At 42.8% G+C, this 24,599-nt stretch overlaps 6 protein-coding genes across 9 annotated transcripts; 2 read left to right on the top strand and 4 right to left on the bottom strand.

Moving 5' to 3' along the window:
• Window positions 1–111: 111 nt before the first annotated feature.
• LOC6733784 (uncharacterized zinc finger protein CG12744) lies at window positions 112–1,340 on the bottom strand. Its single transcript, XM_002080792.4, has 2 exons — window positions 382–1,340; window positions 112–325 (listed from the first exon to the last, which is right to left on the bottom strand). Exons 1-2 carry the CDS (start codon window positions 825–827, stop codon window positions 289–291), a joined length of 483 nt encoding a protein of 160 aa, XP_002080828.1. The 5' UTR covers window positions 828–1,340; the 3' UTR covers window positions 112–288.
• Window positions 1,341–2,473: 1,133 nt separating this feature from the next.
• LOC6733783 (zinc finger protein 628) lies at window positions 2,474–4,999 on the bottom strand. The gene is made up of 3 exons (XM_016167736.3): window positions 4,608–4,999; window positions 3,002–4,545; window positions 2,474–2,939 (listed from the first exon to the last, which is right to left on the bottom strand). The coding sequence occupies exons 1-3, from the start codon at window positions 4,620–4,622 to the stop codon at window positions 2,906–2,908; spliced, it is 1,593 nt and encodes a 530-aa protein (XP_016026734.1). The 5' UTR covers window positions 4,623–4,999; the 3' UTR covers window positions 2,474–2,905.
• A 3,439-nt stretch (window positions 5,000–8,438) lies between these two features.
• Window positions 8,439–9,508, bottom strand: LOC6733782 (alpha N-terminal protein methyltransferase 1). The gene has a single exon (XM_002080790.4). It carries the CDS (start codon window positions 9,416–9,418, stop codon window positions 8,588–8,590), a length of 831 nt encoding a protein of 276 aa, XP_002080826.1. The 5' UTR covers window positions 9,419–9,508; the 3' UTR covers window positions 8,439–8,587.
• LOC6733781 (protein crossbronx) lies at window positions 9,499–10,918 on the top strand. 2 transcript variants are annotated; one of them, XM_016167145.3, is made up of 5 exons: window positions 9,499–9,697; window positions 9,767–9,831; window positions 9,893–9,996; window positions 10,051–10,550; window positions 10,668–10,918. In XM_016167145.3, exons 1-4 carry the CDS (start codon window positions 9,612–9,614, stop codon window positions 10,528–10,530), a joined length of 735 nt encoding a protein of 244 aa, XP_016026733.1. In that variant the 5' UTR covers window positions 9,499–9,611; the 3' UTR covers window positions 10,531–10,550; window positions 10,668–10,918. The 2 variants fall into 2 exon arrangements, with proteins under 2 accessions (XP_016026733.1, XP_002080825.1); XM_002080789.4 differs by lacking the exon at window positions 10,668–10,918 and having other exon boundaries at window positions 10,051–10,608.
• On the bottom strand, window positions 10,545–11,564 carry LOC6733780 (UPF0598 protein CG30010). The gene is made up of 2 exons (XM_002080788.4): window positions 11,156–11,564; window positions 10,545–11,102 (listed from the first exon to the last, which is right to left on the bottom strand). Exons 1-2 carry the CDS (start codon window positions 11,300–11,302, stop codon window positions 10,602–10,604), a joined length of 648 nt encoding a protein of 215 aa, XP_002080824.2. The 5' UTR covers window positions 11,303–11,564; the 3' UTR covers window positions 10,545–10,601.
• A 1,961-nt stretch (window positions 11,565–13,525) lies between these two features.
• Window positions 13,526–24,551, top strand: LOC6733779 (pyruvate carboxylase, mitochondrial). 3 transcript variants are annotated; one of them, XM_016167149.3, is made up of 8 exons: window positions 14,348–14,612; window positions 14,685–14,785; window positions 19,013–19,139; window positions 19,199–20,708; window positions 21,521–21,568; window positions 22,049–22,706; window positions 22,770–23,799; window positions 23,868–24,551. In XM_016167149.3, exons 3-8 carry the CDS (start codon window positions 19,041–19,043, stop codon window positions 24,114–24,116), a joined length of 3,594 nt encoding a protein of 1,197 aa, XP_016026732.1. In that variant the 5' UTR covers window positions 14,348–14,612; window positions 14,685–14,785; window positions 19,013–19,040; the 3' UTR covers window positions 24,117–24,551. The 3 variants fall into 3 exon arrangements, with proteins under 3 accessions (XP_016026730.1, XP_016026732.1, XP_016026731.1); XM_016167147.3 differs by lacking the exons at window positions 14,348–14,612; window positions 14,685–14,785 and adding an exon at window positions 13,526–13,656; XM_016167148.3 differs by lacking the exon at window positions 21,521–21,568 and having other exon boundaries at window positions 14,349–14,612.
• The last annotated feature ends 48 nt before the right edge of the window (window positions 24,552–24,599 follow it).

Genomic DNA, 24,599 nt, shown 5'->3' with positions numbered 1-24,599 from the left:
GGTGGCGCAGTTGTCGTTCTTTGAGTGGGCTAACTAATCGAAAAACCATATACAAATACTGTACCATACTTTATACACATACGAGTACATCAAGATATAAAGCGAAATAAATTTTAATTAAATCATAAGGCAATGCGTTTTATTTTCATATATACAGGCACATCTGTTGCTTTCTTTCTTAAATCTTAATTTGATTGAGAATCATTTACAATGGATAGATGATGGCGCATAAGACTCAATAAGTCGGTGAGCCCTTGTCAAGTTATTTTATGCTAGTTCTATGTTCCTCTACATAAAAGAGTTGTCAGCGCCTAGCCAAAGATTCCTGCAAACATGTCAACTTTAATAATTTACAGATATGAATTGGGTATCTGGACTTACGGATTGAAGAAGGGGGAGCGCGGCGGATACTTCTTCTTCGGTGGAGGACACAAGATGGGATCTAGCTTATAATCGTTTGTTGTGTCTAGACTTCTGGGAGTGTGGTGCTGCCAATCTAAGGACTTCTCATCTGGTTGGTAGCCATCGGTCGCGTGCTCAATCTTCACGTGTACCTTGAGATGATCCTGGAGCAGGAATACCTTCTCGCAGAGCTGGCATTGAAAGTGTCCCTCTGTGTTGGGCACATGGGCTTCATGGTATCTTTTGTAGTGCTGGTGCAGCTCCAGAGATGATCGCATCGCGCGCCCGCATAGATCGCATGTTTGACCGGTGCTCACCGGCTGCGGAAAGTGTATTTGGAGGTGTTCGTCCAGCTTCTCAGTGGCATCAAAAGTCTGCTCGCACAGCAGACAGGAAAGTTGCACTTCATCCAACGCCGTTTCCATTATATATTTATTTCACATGCAACTTGTTTATTTTTATGTTAGCTTAGAAATATATCGTGGTAAACGAATGGAAACTCTTTCATATATTTTTAATTCATTAACTTGTGAAATTACTACTCCCATACGGTTCCTCGTGTTCTGCGTTATTCTCCGTTATTTACATGTCTTCCTTTTCACGCAATGTCCAGACCAATCGATGCGCACTTAAATGTCACTAGTCTTCCCTCCGGATACAAGAAATCAACTGTTCTTTCATTCTCCACAATCATTGTGAAAACTGGAGAGAGCGCAGTGCCATATCAGTGTTGCGCGTTTAGCTTCTTTTAGCTATAACAAAAATTAGCTATTGTGGGTAGTGCGACTTAGGGCAGATATCGATCAGCGCTGGCTCGACAAGTTATCGAAAAAAAAGAGCGCAGTCTAAAACAACAGCACCCGTTTCCTTCGATATGAAATGGGTTTAATTCGGATGGTACAGTTAGCATAATTTTCTTTTCTTTCTAAACCTTCACAGCATTATGTTTATTAGGAATTTTTCTAGTAAAACAAATATTAGGCTTGCAACTTAGCCGAAAAACGTGCGCTCATATTTAAGCCGCTTCCAAATCTGAAAAGGCAAATATTATAAGGAGAGATATACATACATATGTATGTATACATACAAATTCAAATATTTACTTAAATTATACATTTGTATATATATTTTTGATCAGAATCAATAGCCGAGTCGCCGAAACGCCACGAGCTCAAAAACTATAAAAGTTAGTATGTTGAGATTAAGGATGCGGCTTCCAGAGACATAAACGCAGCGAAAGTTATGAATTTTTAAATTTCGCGTTCGCATTTCCACAAGCTGAGTAACGGGTATCTAATAGTCGGGAAACTCTACCATCTCTCTTGGTTTAAAACTAAACCTAAATACATACATACATAAGATTTCACACGCCTTGAGTTTAAAGATGATATTTTTTATGTATAGCCTGAAGAATGTATGAATTTATTTTGGATACGCAAACTAAACACCAGACGAACATAAAGATTAGCAAGCAAATGAAATTTGTGTAGGTTCTAAGCTCAATTTTCTGATAACGTTCGCGTTGCTCAGTCGAGAAACTGGAAATAAAAAGCTAACTAAAGCATTATGTTCCCTTATTACATTAATTATATATTATTATTTAAAGTTGTTTAAAAAGTTGTATTAGAATAATATATTTCTTAATTTTAAAAAACATATGTGCTTAGCCAGCGGATTATGACTCGTTAAAAATATTTTAAAGAACGAAAAATGTCTTTCATACTGCTAGTACTAATATTATAAAAATTGTAGATGTTTCGGGTTAGAATGATATGTATGTTATAAATTATAAATGCAGCGTTCGGAAAAATATGATAAAGATGAAAAAGAATATGTATAGGAATGGTATGTATACAGATACATCCCAATTCATTATTATTTAGAGCCCTGGCCTTCTGAGAAAAATGTTCTATTTTAACTCGATGCAAAAAACATGTGTGTCAAATATCTTTGCTCTTAAAGGGATTATCAGCAAAATATCAACGGGGGTCCACTTTCCACTTTAGGTACTTCGGGTAACCCGAGAATACCCACTTCAAAATGCCTCCATTTTGAAAGGAATGAAGGACACTTAGGGTAAAAAAATCACAGTTTTTATTGGTTTTGCTTACGCGTTTCTTCATTTCCATTTTATGTACAAAACCTACAACAGAAACGGACGAATTTGAGCGTCCGAGTGCTTAAAATTTATTGCAATGCTCAGCGTTTTTAGTTTGCTTATTATGACAAGAAGTTTGGGGCTTTGGGACTTCGACGTCGAGATTCAGATCCGAAGTGCTGAGGCCACAGAATAGATCGCTTACGAGTGCGATATGCATCCATGCTATTATATACATACGTACATTATACATACTCAGAAGCTTCATGAAACGAAGTAATATTTATCGCTAAAAATAACAAGACTAATGCAGTCGGTCGGTCATCCAGCTAGGCTGAAGGCGGTATTGGCTATCTTATTAGCTCGAATATTTGATACTCTGCTTAAAATCCAGCCAAGTTTAACCTATAAGTATACATCGCAGTCCAGCCATAGATCCCTAAAAAACAGTTGAAAATTCAGAGGGGTTGTATGACGATGATGAAAACTAGCTGAACATACGGATTGAAGAAGGGTGAACGGGGTGGATACGTCCGTTTAGGCGTGATCGTAAAACCCGATTCCAACTGCTTGGTTTGCTGACGTGGCGCAACCAGGTACTTGTCCGCCCGCTCGCTGGCTGGTTTATACTTGGCTGCCGCCACAGCGTTAAATATTCTTGTGCTCCATATCTCCTTTTTCGGTGCCTCGTCCGGCGACGACTTTGGGGAGACAGGAACCTCCGCGGTTGCAGGTGGATCTACAGATTTTGGATTTTCGGGATCAGCATTAATCCTGCCCGGGAGATCAATCCCGTGTTTGACCTTCATGTGCATTAGGAGGAAGGTCCGCCGCTTGTAGCGTTTCTTGCATGTGAGGCACTTGTGCTGCTTGGTCAAATCCTTCTCTACCCGATTCGCTGTCAGCTCTTTATCCCCGTGGAAGATGTTCTCGTGGTATTTCAGCGACTGGCGGGAGCTCAATCGCTTTCCGCACCAATTGCACTCGAAATGACCTCGATTGAAAGCCGGGGGTTTTGCATTTGGGGGTTTTGCATTTGGGGGCTTGGGTTTGATCAGCACCGCCGATCGGGACTTCCCTGCACCCACATCCTGAGTCGGATCTTGTGTATGGTTTGGGGGTTTTGCACTTGGGGGCTTGGGTTTGATCAGCACCGCCGATCGAGACTTCCCTGCACCCGCATCCTGAATCGGATCTTGTGCTGGAAGTCGGTGATTTTCCAAGACCGGTGGTTTCTCTACACTTGTGGGAATTCCTTCCGACACACAAACGTTTTGCATTTGAGGCGAGGTATGTTGATTACTTGGACCCGCGCTAAGCATTGGATGACCAGGATGCTCCAGAGGAGGTTGCGGTGACATTGGCAGTTTTTGGCGCAGTTCGAGTCTCCGGTTTCCTAAAAACTGCATTGGTGTCTCATAGACCGTATGTTGAGCGGTCATATACATGGGTGGTATCTGAATCGGATGTTGATGAACCGCAGGCATTTGAAAAGGAATTTGTGGTTCGAGCGGCAATGAGTAAAAATCCGCGGGTGGCTGACAGCAAAACTCCATCAGATTGCGATACTGGGCATTGTGATGATGATCCATGGCCCCATGATCAATGGAATGGAATAAGTGCTGATCTGTGGGATGCACGAATGACTTATTCATGGACTGAACAAACGGTTTTATCGTCGGCGGAGGTGTCTGCTCCTGCGCACGCGTTGTATTCCAGGCGTTAATTTCCGCCGCATGTTGGGTGAGGTGCTCCTTGAAGGAATCAATGTCGTTGAAGGGCTGTTTGCACAGGTAGCACGGAACACAGAGCACGGTTCCTTCGGGAATATTTATATGTTCATTGCGAGCCAGAATCTCCTTGACCAGCGGCATATCCGTACGATCAGTGGGTGAAAATGGTGGGGAGGGTATGCCGGATGGAATTCGTGGGTACATCTTGGCGGGATGCCCATATGGTTCCTGCTGGCGATGGTGGTGATGATGGTCCATGGGCTCCGCCTCTATGATCTCCACATCGCTATCACTTTCCGCGGCCATGACACTCTTCGGTTGGTGGAATTATAAACAAAAACTGTGCTGTAGGATTGCTTTCACGTTAAACTCACTAGGGGGCCGGCCATGCTTTTTAACAGTTACACTCGATCTAAGTACATATACATATATGTACATGCATGCGTAAATATACAGTTCCAACGCCCAGTGCACAACTGCGCAGCTCGACGTTTCGCTGCGGACTGAAAGAAGAAAAGCCGATCGCATTCTATTTATGCGATCTCCGCTGTCTTTTCGCTTGTTTGGACGTACGTTTAAGAATCACAATACAAGCTCGCCTTACTTGAGATAAGGCTGAACAAAAAGGTATTTTATTTTTACACCATCTTATGACAGGCATTCACAGTCCCTTCACTCGCTTTAAAGTGCTTAGAATAGTTTACTGATAAGCCTGTTTACTGATAAGCCTTTAATATTTTCTAAATGTCATTAGTGTTCTACGGTTTATGATGTCCACCACGAGTTAGGTACAAAAGGACACCAATAGAAAAGAACAAAAAATTTCTTACATACGTATAATTATAAAAGTCATGAAAAAGGACTTGTAGGATATGATATACCCGTTTCTTGTAGAGTACGGGACTTGCAAGGTTGAAAATATGTATGTATGTACATATATCTCGATTTTCGTTTTTATATAACATTTTGATTTTGGTAGCAGATATACATATATAGTTTATTGTGGTAATATCCAGGGTTCACATTATTTATATCCTAGCTTTTAATCACATATTCAAGAGATACAATCAATGTTCACACTATAAACTTGTGCGTACACTTAATGAGTTCAATTCGGGTGTTTGAATCTAACTGACTCGCTACTGCGAGGGCTTCGCCTTTTATTCATTCTTACATAGGTTCTTATCATCTAATTATATAATGCAGCGCTTGTAAGTCGCCGCAGTCTGCGTTGGTAAATGCAGCTGAGTTTTATTCTTAAATCTTTGTTTGAGGCCTATGACCGCGCTAATCACCTCCCGCGTGGTCATATCTCTTTACACTTCGGCAATAGGTCGCTGCAATCGTACTTATCTGTAGTTGCCACTTATGCTGTCCTGTGACATGTTTACTGCAGCCCATAAATAGAACATATTTATAGTTTGCCTACTTTTATCATGTCTAAACACATATTTAGACAATATACATCTTTATGTCCCATGGGATTGCATATGTATGTACATACGCGCATACATGTTTTATATACGATCGTTTTAGTCCAAGTGGTCCATGAAGGACGAATACAAACACGCATGAACGTGTTCGAACTGTACTGTACCTGTCTAGACGATAAGAACCTATGTAAGAATGAATAAAAGGCGAAGCCCTCGCAGTAGCGAGTCAGTTAGATTTAAACACCCGAATTGAACTCATTAAGTGTACGCACAAGTTTATAGTGTGAACAGTCCATGTGGTCCATGAAGGACGAATACAAACACGCATAAACGTGCTCGAACTGTACTGTACCTAAAGCTACACATCGGAAAGTCCTTTACTTTTATGATAGGGTACCAATTTAATGTTATTTCTCCCAAGTAATGGTAAATTAATATATGTATCAAAGATCTGATACCACAAGTTTTATCGCAATCAATACCTTTCAATCCCGGAACTATTAATTAACGGACATTGCTATATCGACTTAGCTGATCACGAAGTCTCCCCTACAAATGCCTCTTTAAAAGATGTCGCTTATTAACTCGTATAATATTTTTAAATGCCTTATGAGGCCTGAAGAAAAACATGAACATTAATTTATATTGTATTACAAAATCAAAAATAATGAGGATATGAAATAGAATGAAAGCACAATACACAACTTAGATAATTTCTTAATGGAATAAACAAACTATAACCATTTTTACACAGGACTAGACTTCCAAGACGATTGTACAGTTCTCGCCCGTCCTCTTCTTGACGTCTCATTATAGATTCTCAATTTGATTAGGATTCGGTGACTGCGAGAACTATTTCATGACTTGATATATCACTTCCGCCGGTCAAAAAATTTGGATTTATTAAAACATAGATGTCTAGTATTCAGTTTTTTGTTTTTCACCTTTAAAAATGTAACCTATAATTTCTTATCAGTTGAGCTTAATTTATTTATTTAAACAATAGTACCACCTGATCTTTGTTCAATCTAAGAGGCATAGCATCTTTACATAAGCTTTAATGTAAGATCAAAATGTCCTTAAGTGTCGACTCAATCGGCTAAAACAAACTATAGGGGAAATTATATTTTAAAAAGTAATTTTAAATTCAAATTCAATGATGAAGATGATGATGATTATAATACATACAATTCTCTTTTTGCAAATGTACAAAATTTAGAATATTTGCCTGCCTTTATGAACCCTCTTATCATCCTGAAGTCAATTAGAAGTCATTAAAAATCTTTGAAAAATTATTATATTTTTATTTGATTACCAAAATGAATTGCTGTACAGATCATTCAGGCAGCTACTTAAGTATTTGCGAACATTTTTTCGATTTCGCATCTTTTCGACTATCAGATACCCGTTAGTCATTGCAAGGGAGATGGAGACAAGCAAGTATACTTTATAGGTTCGGATTCGCATCCTTTTATCTTTCAGATACTTAGTATATTTATGGGTAGTGTGTTTTCAATCTCGGGAAACTATAAATGTATGTATGTGTCCTATTTAATATTATTAGACAATCTAAGCATTGTGTTCGTGGCTGATTTTTCGCAGTCACATTTTAAATATACATATGCGGCACAGTGATTTTGCACATGTGTGATTCTCCCTCAAAAGGTTTTCTGAATTACTTTTATTTCAACACTCTGCAGGACTTTTACAATAGTTAAATATAAGTTCGCAGCGATTTGAACTGAGAAGCTCAGAACTGAAACACTTTAGTTTATGTAGCAATGTGGAAAGTGTTCTCTGATTGAAAGCGCAATCGTTAAGGGATAAATAACGTTTGTTCTTAGAGATACACAACTTTGGCAAAGGCAGTAGCTACATACAAAACGCTATGAATACTAATAGCCAATCTCTTCTTAGGATTTAGAAATTATAAGCCGTGCTTATCAGGCACTACAGAACCAAGTCCGTATGTACTTAAAAATGAACAACGCCTATTTGTTAAATAAGGTGCGTTCTTATAGCATATAGAAAAGTCGGGCAGTAGAAAACTCACATCTTCTCCCATGCTGGGGAGCATATAACCACTACGATGGCCTAGTGTGATATTATAGAATAGAATATGTGAATTTCATGTTAGCTATATAAGCTTGAACAAAGATTTAAAAATTCAGTTTGAAATATTACCTCAACGAATGCAGACATATGCTTAGTTTGCAGCCTCTTTACAAGTATGCTAAAAAAATAGTTTCTGAATCCAGCGTAAAAATTTGAAAAAGAGCTGAGTATGACTCTTAATTCCGAAATGCATAAATAGTATATATCAAAAATAAACTCTTTTACAAACTTTTTATCAACTTTTGCATGTTTAAGTATTGTTCTTAGGTTTTTTAATTTTTCCTTTCCTTTTGACATGATTATATATTTGAATTTGATTTTTGTTTTTGACGTAATTATATTCGCTAAAAACTTTTCAAGTAATCGTCTTGTTTCATAACGTATTTTATGGCGTTTGCTTAAATATATGTATGTCATGTCCAGGCAAAAGATTAAGCTTATAATCAATCCGCTGTCGCCAGATCTTCCTCTTTATTGCTAATTGCAAGAAGAAGCATAAAAGAAGCATAAAGAAGCATATTTTTCTACTCCTAACGAATTTATTGGCAATCGATACTATTGTGAGGTCGCCTTTTTGGTAAAAATATTACTTTTATTTCGCTTTCAATTGATATTTCTTGTTTATATTCGGTGAATAAAGCACTTTGAAGGCATCAATTAAGGAACGTGTTCAAGCTTTTGCAAGCTTGTTTATTCGTTGATTAGAACGCTACAATTTGAAGTGACTAGCTAGTAATGTGACATTGAATTTTCGGATAGCTTTAGTACAATCGCTTATAGGTCAACAATAAAACTAAATACTAAACCTATTCCTTGGAGACGGGTTTGCAGGCGATCATGTACACTGGAAACAGTCCCTTGGGAAAGTTTTGTTGCTTGACCTTGCGTACAATGCGAAATCCGGTTTCTTTTAGGAAGTGTTCATAGCTGTCCAGAGGCCTCGTAACCGACGAGTCATTCTTATCCTCCACTGTCTTCCTCGAGCTGCTCACGTTTTCCTTCAGACAAAAGAAGCCGCCGGGCGCCAGTCCCTGCTTGATGCGCCGAAAGAACGAGACCAGATCGCGGTCCGTGAGATGTCCCAGCACCCACTGGCTCCAAACGAGGTCGTACTGCTGCGTAGGCGTAAACTTCTGCAATCCCACGTTATAGACCTGTCCCACCTTTCCACGGCTCCCGTCCTTCGAGGTGCAGTACTCCCGTGCTTTATCGGCAAACGCGGGATCCTGCTCGACAAGATCCACGCAGCTGAAGCGGGGAATCAGGAGATTTCGAGTCACCCGACCGATGCCAGCTCCGCAGTCGAGGGCCAACCTGTTGCCCGGCACGCGGATCTCGCGCAGGAACGTATTCGATCCCTGAATATCGATGGCACTGATGTAGCCCAGGCCGCCGAGCATCCCATTGACAGTCGCCGGTACCTCAGACCAATATTTCTGAGCCTTGTTGTAAAATTCGATCTCCGGTGCGGCGACTTTGGTCGCACTGTCGTTGGAAGAAGGGGACGCTGTCGTGGCATCTGAACTTGCGGCTATACTGCTATCTTCCTTCAGCTCCGACGACCCCTGTACCTTATCCGTGGTATCGTCCATCATCTGCAACTTGTCTGAAAGCTGCTCTTCTAATGTAGTCGTCATTTTTGTCAGGATTTTGAAGGCCGCATGCTTTGTTTTGTTTTAGTGCGATAACCAGGGCTCCTAAACACGGCGAACCACTTAGGTATTAGGAAAGAGTGGCAACACTCCCCTATCAGCTGTTCAGCAAGCAACAAAATTGTCCGTTTGTTTATGTTCCTAGTTTTTTGTTTAATTTTTCTATTGTCCGGGCAAAATGACTCTCGATTTGGATGCGCATAAGAAAGATGACAAGTTGCTGATCACAACCATACAGCAGGAGTATAAAATTCTGGCCGAATAGTGAGTTTTCAGATCACACTGATAACTCCGTGGGGTAAAACTAAACATATTTAATTTCTTATGTTTTAGCAAAATGATTGAGTCAGAGAAGTTGAGTGGCATATATGTGATACCCAGCTATGCTAACTCCTTGCGTAAGTCTACCCACCTGCAACCTGTTTGCACTCTTTAGCTAATTTTATATTTTGCTTATAGAGTGGTTTGGAGTCTTCTTTGGCCGACAGGGCTTGTATGCGGAAAGTGTTTTTCGGTTCACAATTCTGCTCCCAGATCGTTTTCCCGACGACAAAAGTCTTCCGGTGAGTAGGAACGGAAATAGAGCAAACGTATGTAACTTTACAAGTCCCCTTTAGACCATAATTTTCCAGCAGGATGTGATTCATCCCCATGTGTGCCCGTACACCCACAGTTTGGACGTGAGCCACGCCTTCCCGGAGTGGCGCTGTGGAGAGGATCATCTTTGGCAGCTTTTAAAGTACCTGCAAGTCATTTTCTCCGATCCATTGGACAGTATTCGGGGCATTGAAGTAGATAAGCTCAAGAACAGAGAAGCTGCGGAGCTGCTGATGAATAACAAGGAGGAGTATGTTGCTCGCGTACAGGAAAATATCAAGGAGAGCAAGGAGCACATATTCGACACCCCGCCCACCGAAGATCCGCACTACATAGTATTCGAGAAATTCCAACAGGACGTGCACGGGCCCGTTCTGGAGCGCATCAAGGCCGGAAGAAGCAAGCAGACGGAGCCCTCAGCGCAACAAGGAAATGGTGGACATGCAACTGGTCTGTCCTGGGTTAAGGAGGGCGAGTTTAAGCCACTTAGCATTGAGTAAAAGCAATATACAAATACTCTGTAAGTTATAACTTATCGTTGTCTCAATTTTAATCGATTAAAGTTATTCAATTATTTACACTCCTCGTTCATGGGAAATCGCTGAGTATTGCTAACCCACTCGTTCTGCAATTCTAGCCGTTCCCCGTTCCATCGGAAATGTGTGGGGGAAGCCTCGCCAGCGGGGAACTCAAAGTGCTGGCTGAGCTCGATGGCCAGTTTGGAGCGGACTAGGCCTATTCCGCCCGCCTGTGGCGTCGCTGGATGATAGACCCTTCCGTTTCGCGGATCCATGTACAGTTTGTGGGGTTCGTAAGGCAGGGTAAGGACCTGTCCCGAGTGCGCAAAGCTCAGCACCTCCGTGTCGTCCTTCCTCAGTTGTTCAGTAAACACAACAGGTGTGTCATCGCACCTAATAAAATTCCTTTCGCGGCCACAGAGAGAAATGTATGGAAATTCGGTTTCATATCTGTTCGTTTTGTTTAGCCGCAGGCGGTTGAAAAAGAACTTGAGGAAATCCTTCTCCTTGAAGCAACTTGTGAAGTTTTTCATCTTTGCATCGTCCAGGAAGAGCTGCAAAAAGAGTTATGCGAGTTGAAGCACAGATGCGTAGTTGAGAGACTCACCATTCCCTCATGATCGATGTAGTAAAAGTATTCCCGAATTTTTGGCTCCGGAGATTGACCTTGGTTATATTGTACGTAACGACAAGATATGCTTGGAGATCTAACGATTTTTATGTTTGTAAGGGATCTAGAACGTAGTATAAACATTGTTCTTATATCTGAGTACGGTGTTTTCTTATGAGCAACAAAAACAGCTGACTTTTGTTTACTACATCTGTAGGTGCATTTGATAACCTCCCATTATCAATTTAACGTTTTTATAGTTTGGTGTTTTCTCAATAGGCTACGTTTTTTTGCAAGGCCGTTTTTTGCAGTCGCATATTTTTTCAACGCGGGATAGATCTTAGCATATACAAAAATAGAAAACGAAAACATTTTATTTAAAAAACGCTAGCTGTGTGGCTGTCCATTGAACCCGACATTTGGTCAAAAAGCTCACATTTTGTAATCGCAAAGTGAAAACTACCAAAAAGTATGCTAAGCTTTTATTTAATGGATTATCCGTTAAAAATTTAAAACACAGTTTGGCTTAATTAGTAGTAAATCGTATAAAATTATAAATAATTCGGAAATAATAATTATTTAATTTGAAATATTTTTTTTTAGTGCAAATATACAATTTTAAAGGCATCGTTAAATTCGTTTTGGCAAAAATACGGACAATGTATAGAATATATTCCCTTAGGTAAGTGTAACAGTTTTTATCAAGGTTATATTGTATGGGTATATGGTTTTAATAATAGATAACTTGAAGGTCGTAGCGATGAGGCTGATACTTCACATTTATCATATATCAAACGTTCCAATATGAAGCAGTATCAACTTTGGACTTTGAAAACTTTATTCTTTGAAAATTAATTAACTACCTCTTTTTAATCGCAGCACTTGTATTTTTATCCTTGAAAAAATTCAACAGTTGTTATAGTCCAAGGCTCCGAATTATTATGATTTCGTACCGCAAAAATCTTGAGGTTGAAAGCCTTGAAAAATTAACAAATTGGCATATTTAAGCCATAAATCGGAGGAGTTAAATCAAACCAAAACGTTATCATTGTCTGCATGAGAAAGTTGAAGTACCAAAATAAGCGGCACGTGTATGATACTGTTTTGGCTTTGGCACCTTAAAAGCAGCGACTAACGAATACTCTTCTTCCAATATAACCAATAGTTATCTTGTATCGACCTGTAGGCACTATAGATGAGTGAAATCCATACTGAGGCAGGGTATTAAAGTTTAATTCCCCGCCTTCGGAGCTGATAAGATATGGTACGTCCAGTAATTGGGAATGACTGGCCAGTTTTGCACCATTGGCCTGATAGCTTATAAAAGATTTCCATTCAGACGGAGGCGTGGCCCTCTTATCTGCTCACCAATACGCTAAAATCGCCCGACAGGGTGTGGAATCTTTTTGGAGGTGGTAGTTAACCCAATAGGTTGCTAGATTTCTTCAATCTTATCTCCAAGCTGCAGCTTTGATGGTTTTCAATTGCCTCTTTGGTAGCAAAGTTTATTAAAATGAGAAGCCTTCGAGATATTTTAAAAAATTTGAACATATATAAGTATGTATAAATATGAGATCGGAATAAATAATCGATTATAAGCCCCACTGCACACTTTTTCGGCCGCAGATACCCTACACTCCCTCAGTACAGCATTATCTGGCATACGATAGTACACATATCTGTATCTGTATCTTACATATATGTATCTGTATCTGCCGACGCTCATACACAACATCATTCTTGTTGGCCCCTTTTTGATTCTTTCTGTCTGGTGATAAGACTGCCCAGGTTTGTTATGGCCACAATCGCGCGTGCCGCAATATAAATATAAAAATCTCAAAACCACCGATATACACGTGTCTACCTATATATATACCCCATACATATACACACCGGCAAGATCAGTTTTTTAGCGAGGGAGCGAGAGAATCTGCTCACTGAGCCGATACTGGCGATAATAGGGAGCGTAGGCGGGCTCCCGCTCCTCTCTTCTTCTCTTCTCTCCTCTCACTCGCTCGTATCAGCGCCAGATCTGGACGTCCATTGGGAGTCGTACGATTCCTCTGACTCGTAGACCCACCGGCTGTTCATATAATAAGCTCCACGCGTCCGATCCCGACGCCCAGACCATTCGAATTCACTTCACAACACAACACAAGCGACACAGCGAGGCAACAACAAGCTCATAATGTTCTGAAAGTTTCCACGAGCATAATAGATCCATATCAGGGGTGTTTCGCTTGCATTTCCTATGCCTGGCCATCATGGGAACAAGGAGTATATCCTCTTATAATATATTATGGATTTTCATCCAAGGACATGTAAAAAGGCATCTTGGCGATTAGACATCATTCAGAAGGTTACTTTATTTTCAGTAGGCTATTTTCATTCGATTATTCATCAGTCAGATTCCAAATTTTAAACGTTTCAAATTATCTTATGGCCGTCTTTTCTAAATTACTGCTCTTCTAAATTATCTTTATGGTACGAAAAGTCAAGTAAGTCCATAAAATGTGGTGGAGTTTTTGGGCTATCGGGACCTGTGCCATTTTGGGGCTCGGTGCACAGCTGTTGCTCTCTTTGCCAGTCTAGAAAACCCCCTCCCCCCACCATCCACCAACGACGAATGTCAAAAGAAAGTTCTCCGGTGCGACCGGCTTACGGCGACAAAAACAGCTTTGCGCTAGGCCAAAGTTCGTTGATGTTCCAGTCTCTTTACTGGGTGACAGTGGGGTATATCAGATCCGTGCTAGGTGGGTAACAGCTAGATGAAAGCCTTAGTGATTCCATACGAATTTCATAGTGTCGTTTTAAACTTAGCCTTTCAATGTGTTGGATTAGAAGTGAGGCAACTAAATATGCAATTCAGAGATTATAAAATATAATTAATAGAGTAAATATACTTTGTATAACTCAACTATACTATGGAGATATTGATTGGGTATAGTTAGATTTTACGACTCATTACATAAAATCCCCACAAATCGAATGCCAGATTTGATATGTTAGCTTTGGTAGCTAAGAGGTATCGTACATTCGACCCGCACATTTCACTCGAGAACAAATCATTGCCGGCATGGAGCACGCGCAGACATCGAAACTGCGAGAGGAGCCGCAGAGATTGGGAGAGAACGTTAATGTTCCCATTGAAAGCACCACGACCACTCTCCCACGGAACTAGTCGAAAGTTTCGAGTTTGTGCGCTCGACCAGTCCGACGGACAGCTTTGAAGTGAACGGTTCGCGAGTTCCTGGGCAGAAAGACGGCATCGGAGAATCAGAGTGCAGCAGAGCAACCGTTTGCGAATTCGCGCTGTTCTACCTACTTTGACAAAGAACCAAACCAAATCCAACCAAACCAAACCAAACGCAACCCCGAGACCAAACGCCAAAAAAAAGAGGCCGCCAAGTTGACAAAGCCTCGCGTACATAGGATACATAGGAACCGTGAATTTGTATGTGCTGAGCGCGGTACATAAGCCAAAGAACCCACGTTGACTCACGACCCGTTTGAAATTGTTTTGTAGTGCTGGAGCAGCGATTACCCACTTTGCGGGCGGAACCCACTTTGCGCCAGGACCACGAGGATAGGCGCAGGGCGCTCCTTCGGAACTTTCGCTATCAATAAGTAAGTCGCCGGTCGGCGGACTGCGTCTATCGATCAAGTGCATAGCCATTTAATTGCATAATTTGTGCTCAATTTCTTCATCCACTCGGTTCGGCTGGTTCCTTTCCCCAGCCCTTTCTCTCCGTCCAACCATTGTAATTTGCCATCGTCACTCTCTGGCAGACATGTGTTAATTACATTTTATACCAAACCAAACCAACCATACCAAACCATACCACACCGCACCATACCATGTCGTGGCGTAGCATACCCCCATGCCCCCAAACACACACCCGTGCGATAGACACCATCCCAGAGAGGGAAATGTGGCTGTTTTATTTTCGGACTCATCCTACTTGCTGCCCAATATTTATGACCTTCTTATGGTTTCGCCATTGGGGAAACGTGTTTGTCGCACATATGTAGATCCATAATCTATACGTAGTGGACGCGATTACTCGGAAATTATCTATCGTGTGCAGTGTGATCAGGGATTGCGATCGGGTGTGATCCGAAATTTAACCAGTTTATGGCACAGTTTGATTTGTTTGATTGCTATTGATTCGCCGGGACCGACAGGCCGTCACATATACGCGTATGGGGAGCTGGACCCGGACTAGTCAATGTCAAAGCTTCGTCTCTATCAGCTTTTCATTTGGCGTGATAAGGTCTAGAGTCTAGACGGGCTGCTCAAGTAAATATAAGGTTTTCGAACGAATGTAAGATTTGTAACTTTTGCTGGCAAAGAGAGAGTTTTGTTAAAAATAGTGGAGCCTGGGCGACCGACACGAGTTAATGGCATAGACTTAACTTTAGCGAAAATATAGTCATGATTCCACTATACTCCACCTCCTTATCAATCATTGCTATTTATAGTTTTTCTATTTAGTTCAGAATGCGGATTATATAACTTTACATCTGGAACTGAAATACTAAACTAACTGTAAATTCAGTTTCAGAACACAACTAGTTATCGGAAGTAGAAAAGTCCATCTCTTATCCTCACTTTTTGGCGACAAAATCAATGTACGACCCACATTCAAAAGCGACTTTGACCTTAGCAGCTTGTCGTTCAAGATCATACGTTTTTAGAGCAAAAAAAAAAAATAGGAAAGAAAAATAAAATCATAGCACGCACATTTTCCTGTGCAAAAGTTGGTGAACAAAAGCAAAGCGTTCAAGTGACTGGGGCATTCCAGTACTATTAGTGTGTAGTTAGTTGACTATCATGTTATTATTACATAATCGCCCATTCCGATGGGCAAACACAATCGGGCTTCGGGTGGGTTTTGGCTGGGTTTTGGTTGGGTTTTCGTATGCCGTGTCAACAACGTTTTCGTGTAATTGCATGAGATTGGCCTGGACAGCGCCCACTTTTCTTCCAGAAAATATGAGGCAACACACCCAGTCAACAAGCAGCAGGATAATTGATAGCCTGCAAATATTGCCAGAAATACAGCACAATAAGAAGGTGCTGAAGTTATGCCAGAAATACCTGAAATAAACCCTGATTTGCATGCGGAAATACGTGTTATTTTCACATCATGCTAACCAATTGTAGACATGCATTCTTCACTTTATTCCGATGCTAATGCGCTTTAATTTGTATTTTCAAATACAGCAGGGGAGCCAGTGATCCGGTCTTAAAATAGTTTAAAATATAATTAAAACGTAAATAGATATAGATTCTTTATCGCAGATCGATATTTAAATTATTAATCGCAAATCCTTTCCATTCTTACGAAAGCGATAGGAGAAAAGCTTCCGATTATAATTTCCGCTTGCGGCTGAGATTAGATTTGCCCCGTTTCACAGATACCAGTTTCAAAACTTTTATTAACCTAAAAATCGAGATTATTTCCAAACAACAGAGTGCTTTCAATCAACTCACAAAGTCTTCTTACTCCTCGTGAAACTTTTAGCCCGATGATGTTATAAAGCCTATCCAGTTATATAAGGAAACTTATATTCTGAAGTTATCAGGATTGAGTTTCAAAACCTCGAGCAGAGTATAACAAATTAGGGATGTGGTTATCTTTTATCATTAATGGCATTCTTAAGGTCTGCGTGTCGAGTGCTTCTTCCGCTCCATAAGGTGACATTGGCCTTATCTTTCTAATAATACTACCAATGGGGTTTGAGCAAGTTTGTTGGATCTAGTAATTTATAACACAATCGTGAGGTAATGCGGTGCAAATTAACAGAGTTAGCAAATAAAATTGATGCTAACAGAGGGAAATTTAATTAGAGTGGACCAAACTAAAGATTTCCATCACGTAGTGACTATTTATAGATCCCAAACACGGGGTCCCCAAGAAGCTCCATATAGGTGTGCACTCCCACCGGGAATGATAATATTTAACAGAGTCCGACCTCCGATGTGTTAATAAAGCGGGCTTATCGACTGCTCATTATCTGCACCTGTGTCACACATCCAATACATGTGTCAACATTGGTTCTAGATTATCTATGGACACCTCGGACCACTGCGACCCCCTTTCAATGGGGTATGCACTTCACGTGCGGTAGCAAGGACCCCCACTTAAGTGCAACTACGAATGGTAAACACTCCCATTTGCTGGCCAAAAATAAAGCCAATAGTAGGTTGGTTATCAAACCGATTAGCGCGGGGTCAAGGTTCCAAAAGATCTCCTTTGGATTTCGTTCACCTGACCAGTTCTCCGCTTTTTTGCTCTAGTTTCGATCGCACTTTAAGTAGGTTTCTGTCTGGCATAGAAAGTGGACTTTGCCAACTGGTTTTTGCCCAAGCAAAGACGAGCCCCCACAGTGATCTACAGACTAGAAAGTACTCACTAGTTGAGTCCCCGTTTTGGGTCCGGAATCTGAATTGCAAAGCCGGTCTCTGACGCACCCTTGCACCACTAAGCGTGTCCGTATGTCCACATGTCTGTCTGTTTCATCGCTGACGGGGGCTACAAAACCCATTTGAATCGCTGATAATGAGCAAAACAACCTAAAAGCTAACAGACATAAAATAAATAAAATATTTTATGGCATGTGCGGCATATGCGTACTGACAACCAACGGACAGTTGATACTCTTCCTTTAAATTTGCTCCTTAAAATATGTAATCTTTAGTATATACTCATTTTTTCCCTCTTAATATGACTAAGTATGTATGTACTAATCAATATAAGCTAAAAGCATTATACAATAAGAATAGCTTAGAAAACTTGTATATATATATCTAATAATTACAAGTGCACATATGTATATACTAATGAATTGAGATGAGTATATGAATAATGATCTATCTATGTCCCTTTATTACCTATCCACTGTTTATACAAACGGTTAGAGCCACTGAAAATATCCGATGAACTTCAAATGCGAAAACGTGCTGCAGCAGTAGCAAATATTTGTTAATCTATTACTAAGCCTGCTAATAAACGTAATGGTTGAAAAATAGGCAGTTTCAATACTTCAATTAAGGGAATTTTTCGGAGCTTACAAGCAAAACGCATAAGAAAACACAAGCTGAAAAGCTGGCATTTAATTGTACAAGTTTGCCGTGCATTTTTAAAACCCGCTTTGAATTTTGATCACGTGAGTCAACTCATATTAATGAGCAGACCGATTGTTCTTTTTAGTGGAATAACACCGAAGTAGCAAGCGGTGGACTTTGGTCAGAAGATTATAATTGTACTTAGGCCAACAGATGCGGCCGGAATTCTAGAAACCCAGATTCCCAACAGGGAACCACTTCACTTTCAAACAAAGTACAGAATGAAACAATGTAATCCACATTTTTTATATGGAATTAGCAGTCGTTGTAACCCGTCGTGTTCTTAGGTTTCCAATTGCAACAACTTCAAATCGAGACCTTCTAGATCCGCTTGTTTGTTTGTTTTTTCGAAAGTAATGTCGATAACCTTAAGGCATTTGGCAACCGAGCTTTCGAAATTAACAGATAATTAACGCGTTAAATGCAATCTCTCGATCGTAAAGCAGAGCGTTCATTATTTCCCCCCTCAACCGCCGCCTCCTATTAAACCTAAATATTGCCATTGATGATTTAAGGTGGTTAAAGCGGTCGATGGTTGTGACTATTAACACATAATCTAATTCCAAAATCAGGTTTCAGTGTTACAGTTACTGGAATTATAATGTAATGTGTTTAAAAACTAAAACACCACATGCGTAGATACATTTTCGAAAATTATGGGGACTAAGGGCTAAAATAATAGCACTTATAATGAAAAAACATGTTATTTTTCAATCTTTTAGATACATTTGAGTCCTAGGCGGGATCAGCATGTTCATTCCGGCCGCCCAGTCCGCGTACAGGACGCTGCGCAAGACACAGCCGCGTGTCCGGCTCAATGCCATCTTCAAAAATGGCTACTCCAGCAAGGTGAGTTACTCAGATGGTGTATATATAAACACGATAGAGAAATGCACCCACTTTTGCAGGTGGAGTACAAGCCCATCCGGTCGGTGCTGGTGGCTAACCGCGGTGAGATCGCCATCCGAGTGTTCCGTGCCTGCACAGAGTTGGGCATCAAATCGGTGGCGGTCTACTCGGAGCAGGACAAGATGCACATGCACCGACAGAAGGCCGACGAGTCGTACATAGTGGGCAAGGGTCTGCCCCCCGTGGAGGCCTACCTCAACATTCCAGAGCTGATCAGGGTGTGCAAGGAGAACGACGTGGATGCCGTGCATCCCGGCTACGGGTTCCTTTCAGAGCGCAGTGACTTCGCCCAGGCGGTGATTGATGCTGGACTGCGCTTCATTGGCCCCTCACCCGAAGTCGTCCAGAAGATGGGTGATAAGGTGGCGGCTCGTGTGGCGGCCATTGAGGCGGGTGTGCCCATTGTACCCGGCACCGACGGTCCAGTGACCACCAAGGAGGAGGCACTGGAGTTCTGCAAGAAGCACGGTCTGCCTGTTATATTCAAGGCCGCTTACGGAGGAGGAGGTCGCGGCATGCGCGTCGTCCGCAAAATGGAGGATGTGGAGGAGAGCTTCCAGCGAGCCAGTTCCGAGGCCAAGGCCGCCTTCGGAAATGGAGCGATGTTCATCGAGAAGTTCATCGAGCGACCACGTCACATTGAGGTTCAATTGCTGGGAGACAAGGCCGGGAATGTGGTGCATCTGTACGAACGTGACTGCTCCGTGCAGCGTCGCCACCAGAAGGTGGTGGAGATCGCCCCAGCGCCACGCCTGCCCATCGAAATCCGGGACAAGATGACGGAGGCAGCAGTGCGCTTGGCCCGCCATGTGGGCTACGAAAACGCCGGAACCGTGGAGTTCCTGTGCGACGAGTCTGGCAACTTCTACTTCATCGAGGTGAACGCCCGTCTGCAGGTGGAGCACACGGTCACCGAGGAGATAACGGGCATCGATCTGGTTCAGTCGCAGATTCGCGTTGCCGAGGGCATGACCCTGCCCGAGTTGGGCTACACGCAGGACAAGATCGTACCGCGTGGCTATGCCATTCAGTGCCGTGTGACCACCGAGGATCCGGCCAACGATTTCCAGCCCAACACAGGTCGCTTGGAGGTCTTCCGATCTGGCGAAGGTATGGGCATTAGGTTGGACAGTGCGTCCGCCTACGCCGGAGCCATCATTTCGCCATACTACGACTCCCTGCTGGTCAAGGTGATCTCGCACGCCAGCGATCTGCAGAGCTCCGCCTCCAAGATGAACCGTGCCCTAAGGGAATTCCGCATTCGCGGCGTCAAGACCAATATTCCCTTCCTGCTGAACGTGCTGGAGAACCAGAAGTTCCTGCACGGCGTCCTCGATACCTACTTCATCGACGAGCACCCACAACTGTTTAAGTTCAAGCCATCGCTCAATCGTGCCCAGAAGCTGCTCAACTACATGGGTGAGGTGCTGGTCAACGGACCCCAGACTCCTCTCGCCACCACTCTGAAGCCTGCCCTCGTCTCGCCCCACGTCCCTGAGGTTCCGCTGGGTGAGTTCTGCGCGCCTTATCCACTAAAGGATCCCCACTTTAATGGCATGTGCTTTTCGGGTTCACGCTTGCTTGTGTGGCTACCACTTAAGCCAATCGCCTCTTTCCGAATGTTTCAGCTATCCGGAACAGGAGGTAGCGGGGTCCTCTCTCGAAGCATTTTACATCCCGATTAAGAAACTATCTTTAATTGCAAAGTTTTGATTACTAGGATTTGCTCAATTTTTCACATAGATTTCTAAAATATCAAATGATATTGTAACTTATTAAAACCCTATTCCTTACTATCATTTTCCATTCGTTTTTGATCAGTGTTCACAATTTTCGAAATATTGTTTGATGTATACAAGTTGTAAGTCAATCTGGGAATTTAAAGATTTATGATAAATTTAATAATCTCTCATCTAACTCGGTAAATTGCTTCGTGTATGGACCCCAGAGATACTAAATCTATTAAATAGATATACTATCAAACTTAATAGATCCTCTATGCACTTGTTTTCAAAAGTAATCAATGAAAAGGCATGTTTGTTCCACGCATCTTTTGTGAAGTGTTCTTTGCTTTTCTGATATGCTTTAATCGAACCTTTATGTTTTTACTCTTTCAACTATCAATTTTTGTTGCATCTGTTATTAATCAACCAATACCGAATCGAAACCGCGATCGCAATCGAATCGGCATTTGCAAAACACCAATACCAATATCACACACCAATGTCTGTACCGACACCAATCAACAACGATTCCAAATCGCACAACACACCAAACCCACGACCACGCCCACTCCGCCTCTGCCACATGATCATACATAGATCTGTCCCCGGAAGCTATAGAACGCGAAGAACGTGGCGAGGCAAAAGGTACGTTTATTTATTTATCCCGAAATCACGCAGGACATTTGTACATACGAGCATTTATCATGTCGGTTTATATCGAAGGGTATCCTAAGGTGCTCCTAACTCTTTATAATAAATTGGACCAATCGTTTATACACCCTAGATACAAAAACACCCATTATGGGGACACAGAGCTAATATACATATAATAAACATATGTAATGTGTTGTTTCAATTTGATTGCACATATCATCATTTTGGGTTTAAGCTGATGTTATTTACTATACTGAACCAATTGTATTTTTGCAATATTTTAATTATGCAGCTTTTACTGTTTAGCTTTTATGTATTAAATTGGTATTATTGTTGTATTGACCTTAACCGTAGATGTCCCAAATTTAATGATATAATCCCGTACAAATATTGATATATTTAAACCTTATAAGCGGGAATATATCGACTATACCCAATCAAAAAACTAACACGATTTTATGGTATATGCAGTTACGGAACCACCGAAGGGACTCCGCGAGGTCCTGGTGTGCGAAGGTCCAGAGGCCTTCGCCAAGGAGGTGCGCAACCGAAAGGAACTGCTGCTCATGGACACCACCTTCCGCGATGCCCACCAGTCGCTGCTGGCCACCCGCGTGCGTTCCCACGATCTGCTGAAGATCTCCCCCTACGTGGCCCACAAGTTCAACAACCTGTATTCGCTGGAGAACTGGGGCGGAGCCACCTTCGACGTGGCACTGCGCTTCTTGCACGAGTGCCCGTGGGAGCGCCTGGAGGAGATGCGCAAGCGCATCCCGAACATTCCCTTCCAGATGCTGCTGCGCGGAGCCAACGCCGTCGGTTACACCAGCTATCCGGACAACGTGGTCTACAAGTTCTGTGAGCTGGCTGTGCAGACCGGCATGGACATCTTCAGGGTGTTCGACTCGCTCAACTACCTGCCCAATCTGATCCTCGGCATGGAAGCCGCCGGAAAGGCGGGCGGCGTGGTGGAGGCGGCCATCTCCTATACCGGAGACGTCAGCGATCCCAAGCGCACCAAGTACGACCTCAAGTACTACACTAACCTAGCCGATGAGCTGGTCAAGGCGGGCACCCACGTGCTCTGCATAAAGGACATGGCAGGCCTGCTCAAGCCCGAATCCGCCAGGTGAGTCTGAAGGGAATTTTAGTTTTTCCTGTTGTGTACTATTTCATTTCCAATCCCTGAAAGGCTTCTGATCACCGCCATTCGTGACAAGCACCCCGACATCCCAATCCATATCCACACCCACGATACCTCTGGAGCAGGAGTGGCCTCTATGCTGGCATGCGCCAATGCCGGAGCTGATGTGGTGGACGTGGCCGTCGACTCGATGAGCGGCATGACCTCCCAGCCGAGCATGGGTGCCGTAGTGGCCTCTCTGCAAGGCACTCCGCTGGACACGAACTTGGATCTGCGCACGGTGTCGGAGTACTCCGCCTACTGGGAGCAGACCCGCACCCTGTACGCTCCCTTCGAGTGTACCACGACAATGCGGTCGGGCAACGCCGATGTCTACCTCAACGAGATTCCCGGCGGCCAGTACACCAACCTGCAGTTCCAGGCCTTCTCGCTGGGTCTGGGCGACTTCTTCGAGGACGTGAAGAAGGCCTACCGTGAGGCCAACCTGCTGTTGGGCGACATTATCAAGGTGACGCCCTCGTCGAAGGTGGTAGGAGATCTTGCCCAGTTCATGGTGCAGAATGACCTGACCGCCGATCAAGTGCTGGAGCGGGCCGAGGAGCTGTCGTTCCCCAAGTCGGTGGTGGAGTACTTGCAGGGCTCTATTGGCATTCCGCACGGCGGATTCCCCGAGCCGCTGCGTTCGCGGGTGCTCAAGGACATGCCCCGCATCGAGGGACGTCCGGGAGCCGAGCTGGAGGACTTGGACTTTGACAAGCTGAAGAAGGAACTGCAGGAATCTCATACCTGCGTCACCAACCGTGATGTCATGTCAGCTGCCCTCTACCCGCAGGTGACAAATGATTTCCTGAACTTCCGCGAAAAGTACGGACCCGTCGACAAGCTGGACACTCGAATCTTCCTCACGGGTCCCAAGGTGGGCGAGGAGTTCGACGTACCTCTGGAGCGCGGTAAGACGCTGAGCGTGAAAGCTCTGGCTGTGTCCGCCGATCTCAAGCCCAACGGTATCCGCGAGGTATTCTTTGAGTTGAATGGCCAGCTGCGCGCGGTCCACATCCTGGACAAGGAAGCCGTTAAGGTAGGTTCAGTCATCAGTCATCGGTGATCTGTAGGCAATGGAGTCATTTGCTTGCTCTTCTTTCGCAGGAGATCCATGTCCATCCCAAAGCCAACAAGTCGAACAAGAGCGAGGTGGGCGCCCCCATGCCCGGAACTGTCATCGATATCCGCGTGAAGGTTGGCGACAAAGTGGAGAAGGGTCAGCCTCTGGTCGTGCTCTCGGCCATGAAGATGGAGATGGTGGTGCAGTCGCCATTGGCGGGCGTTGTCAAGAAGCTGGAAATTGCCAACGGAACGAAGCTGGAGGGCGAGGACCTCATTATGATTATCGAATAGACAGTGCCCCCGGATGAAAATGTCCATTGTCTAAGCTGCCACCGCACACACCCAATGTAAAATTAAGTGAAAACAGTGATAATCTTAGGGATTCTGTCAGTTCGATTGACCATAAACTGTCCAAAATCGCCTGTGTCTATTTTTATATGAATCAAAATCATTCATGTTTCCGTGTTTCCAGGATCAATCGACCATGAGTAACTGGTCAAATTTCTAGCTGTCCCTGCCAAAATATATCGAATTGCAAAAGTTCGTGTCCAAGTATATTTGTAAATTTGTCGTAGGGCTTTTCCCGCAAGTCATTTGAATCAAATTTGTACGATTATGGAATTTTTAATTCACCTGTGTCGAGATTCCCCCTCTAGTAAATACGTAAGTGGTTATTAATGTTATATTAACTATTGTGTAATAAACGTTATACAAAATAAAAAGTAACGCCCTGGTTTTTGTAGTGTGGACTTGGTGAGTAAACATCGCGAAGTA

Source organism: Drosophila simulans, chromosome 2R, assembly GCF_016746395.2.
Source record: "Drosophila simulans strain w501 chromosome 2R, Prin_Dsim_3.1, whole genome shotgun sequence".
NCBI classification, from domain to species: domain Eukaryota; kingdom Metazoa; phylum Arthropoda; class Insecta; order Diptera; family Drosophilidae; genus Drosophila; species Drosophila simulans.
The sequence above is the reverse complement of the archived record's forward strand: the minus strand, read 5'-3'. Positions and strand labels throughout refer to the sequence as shown.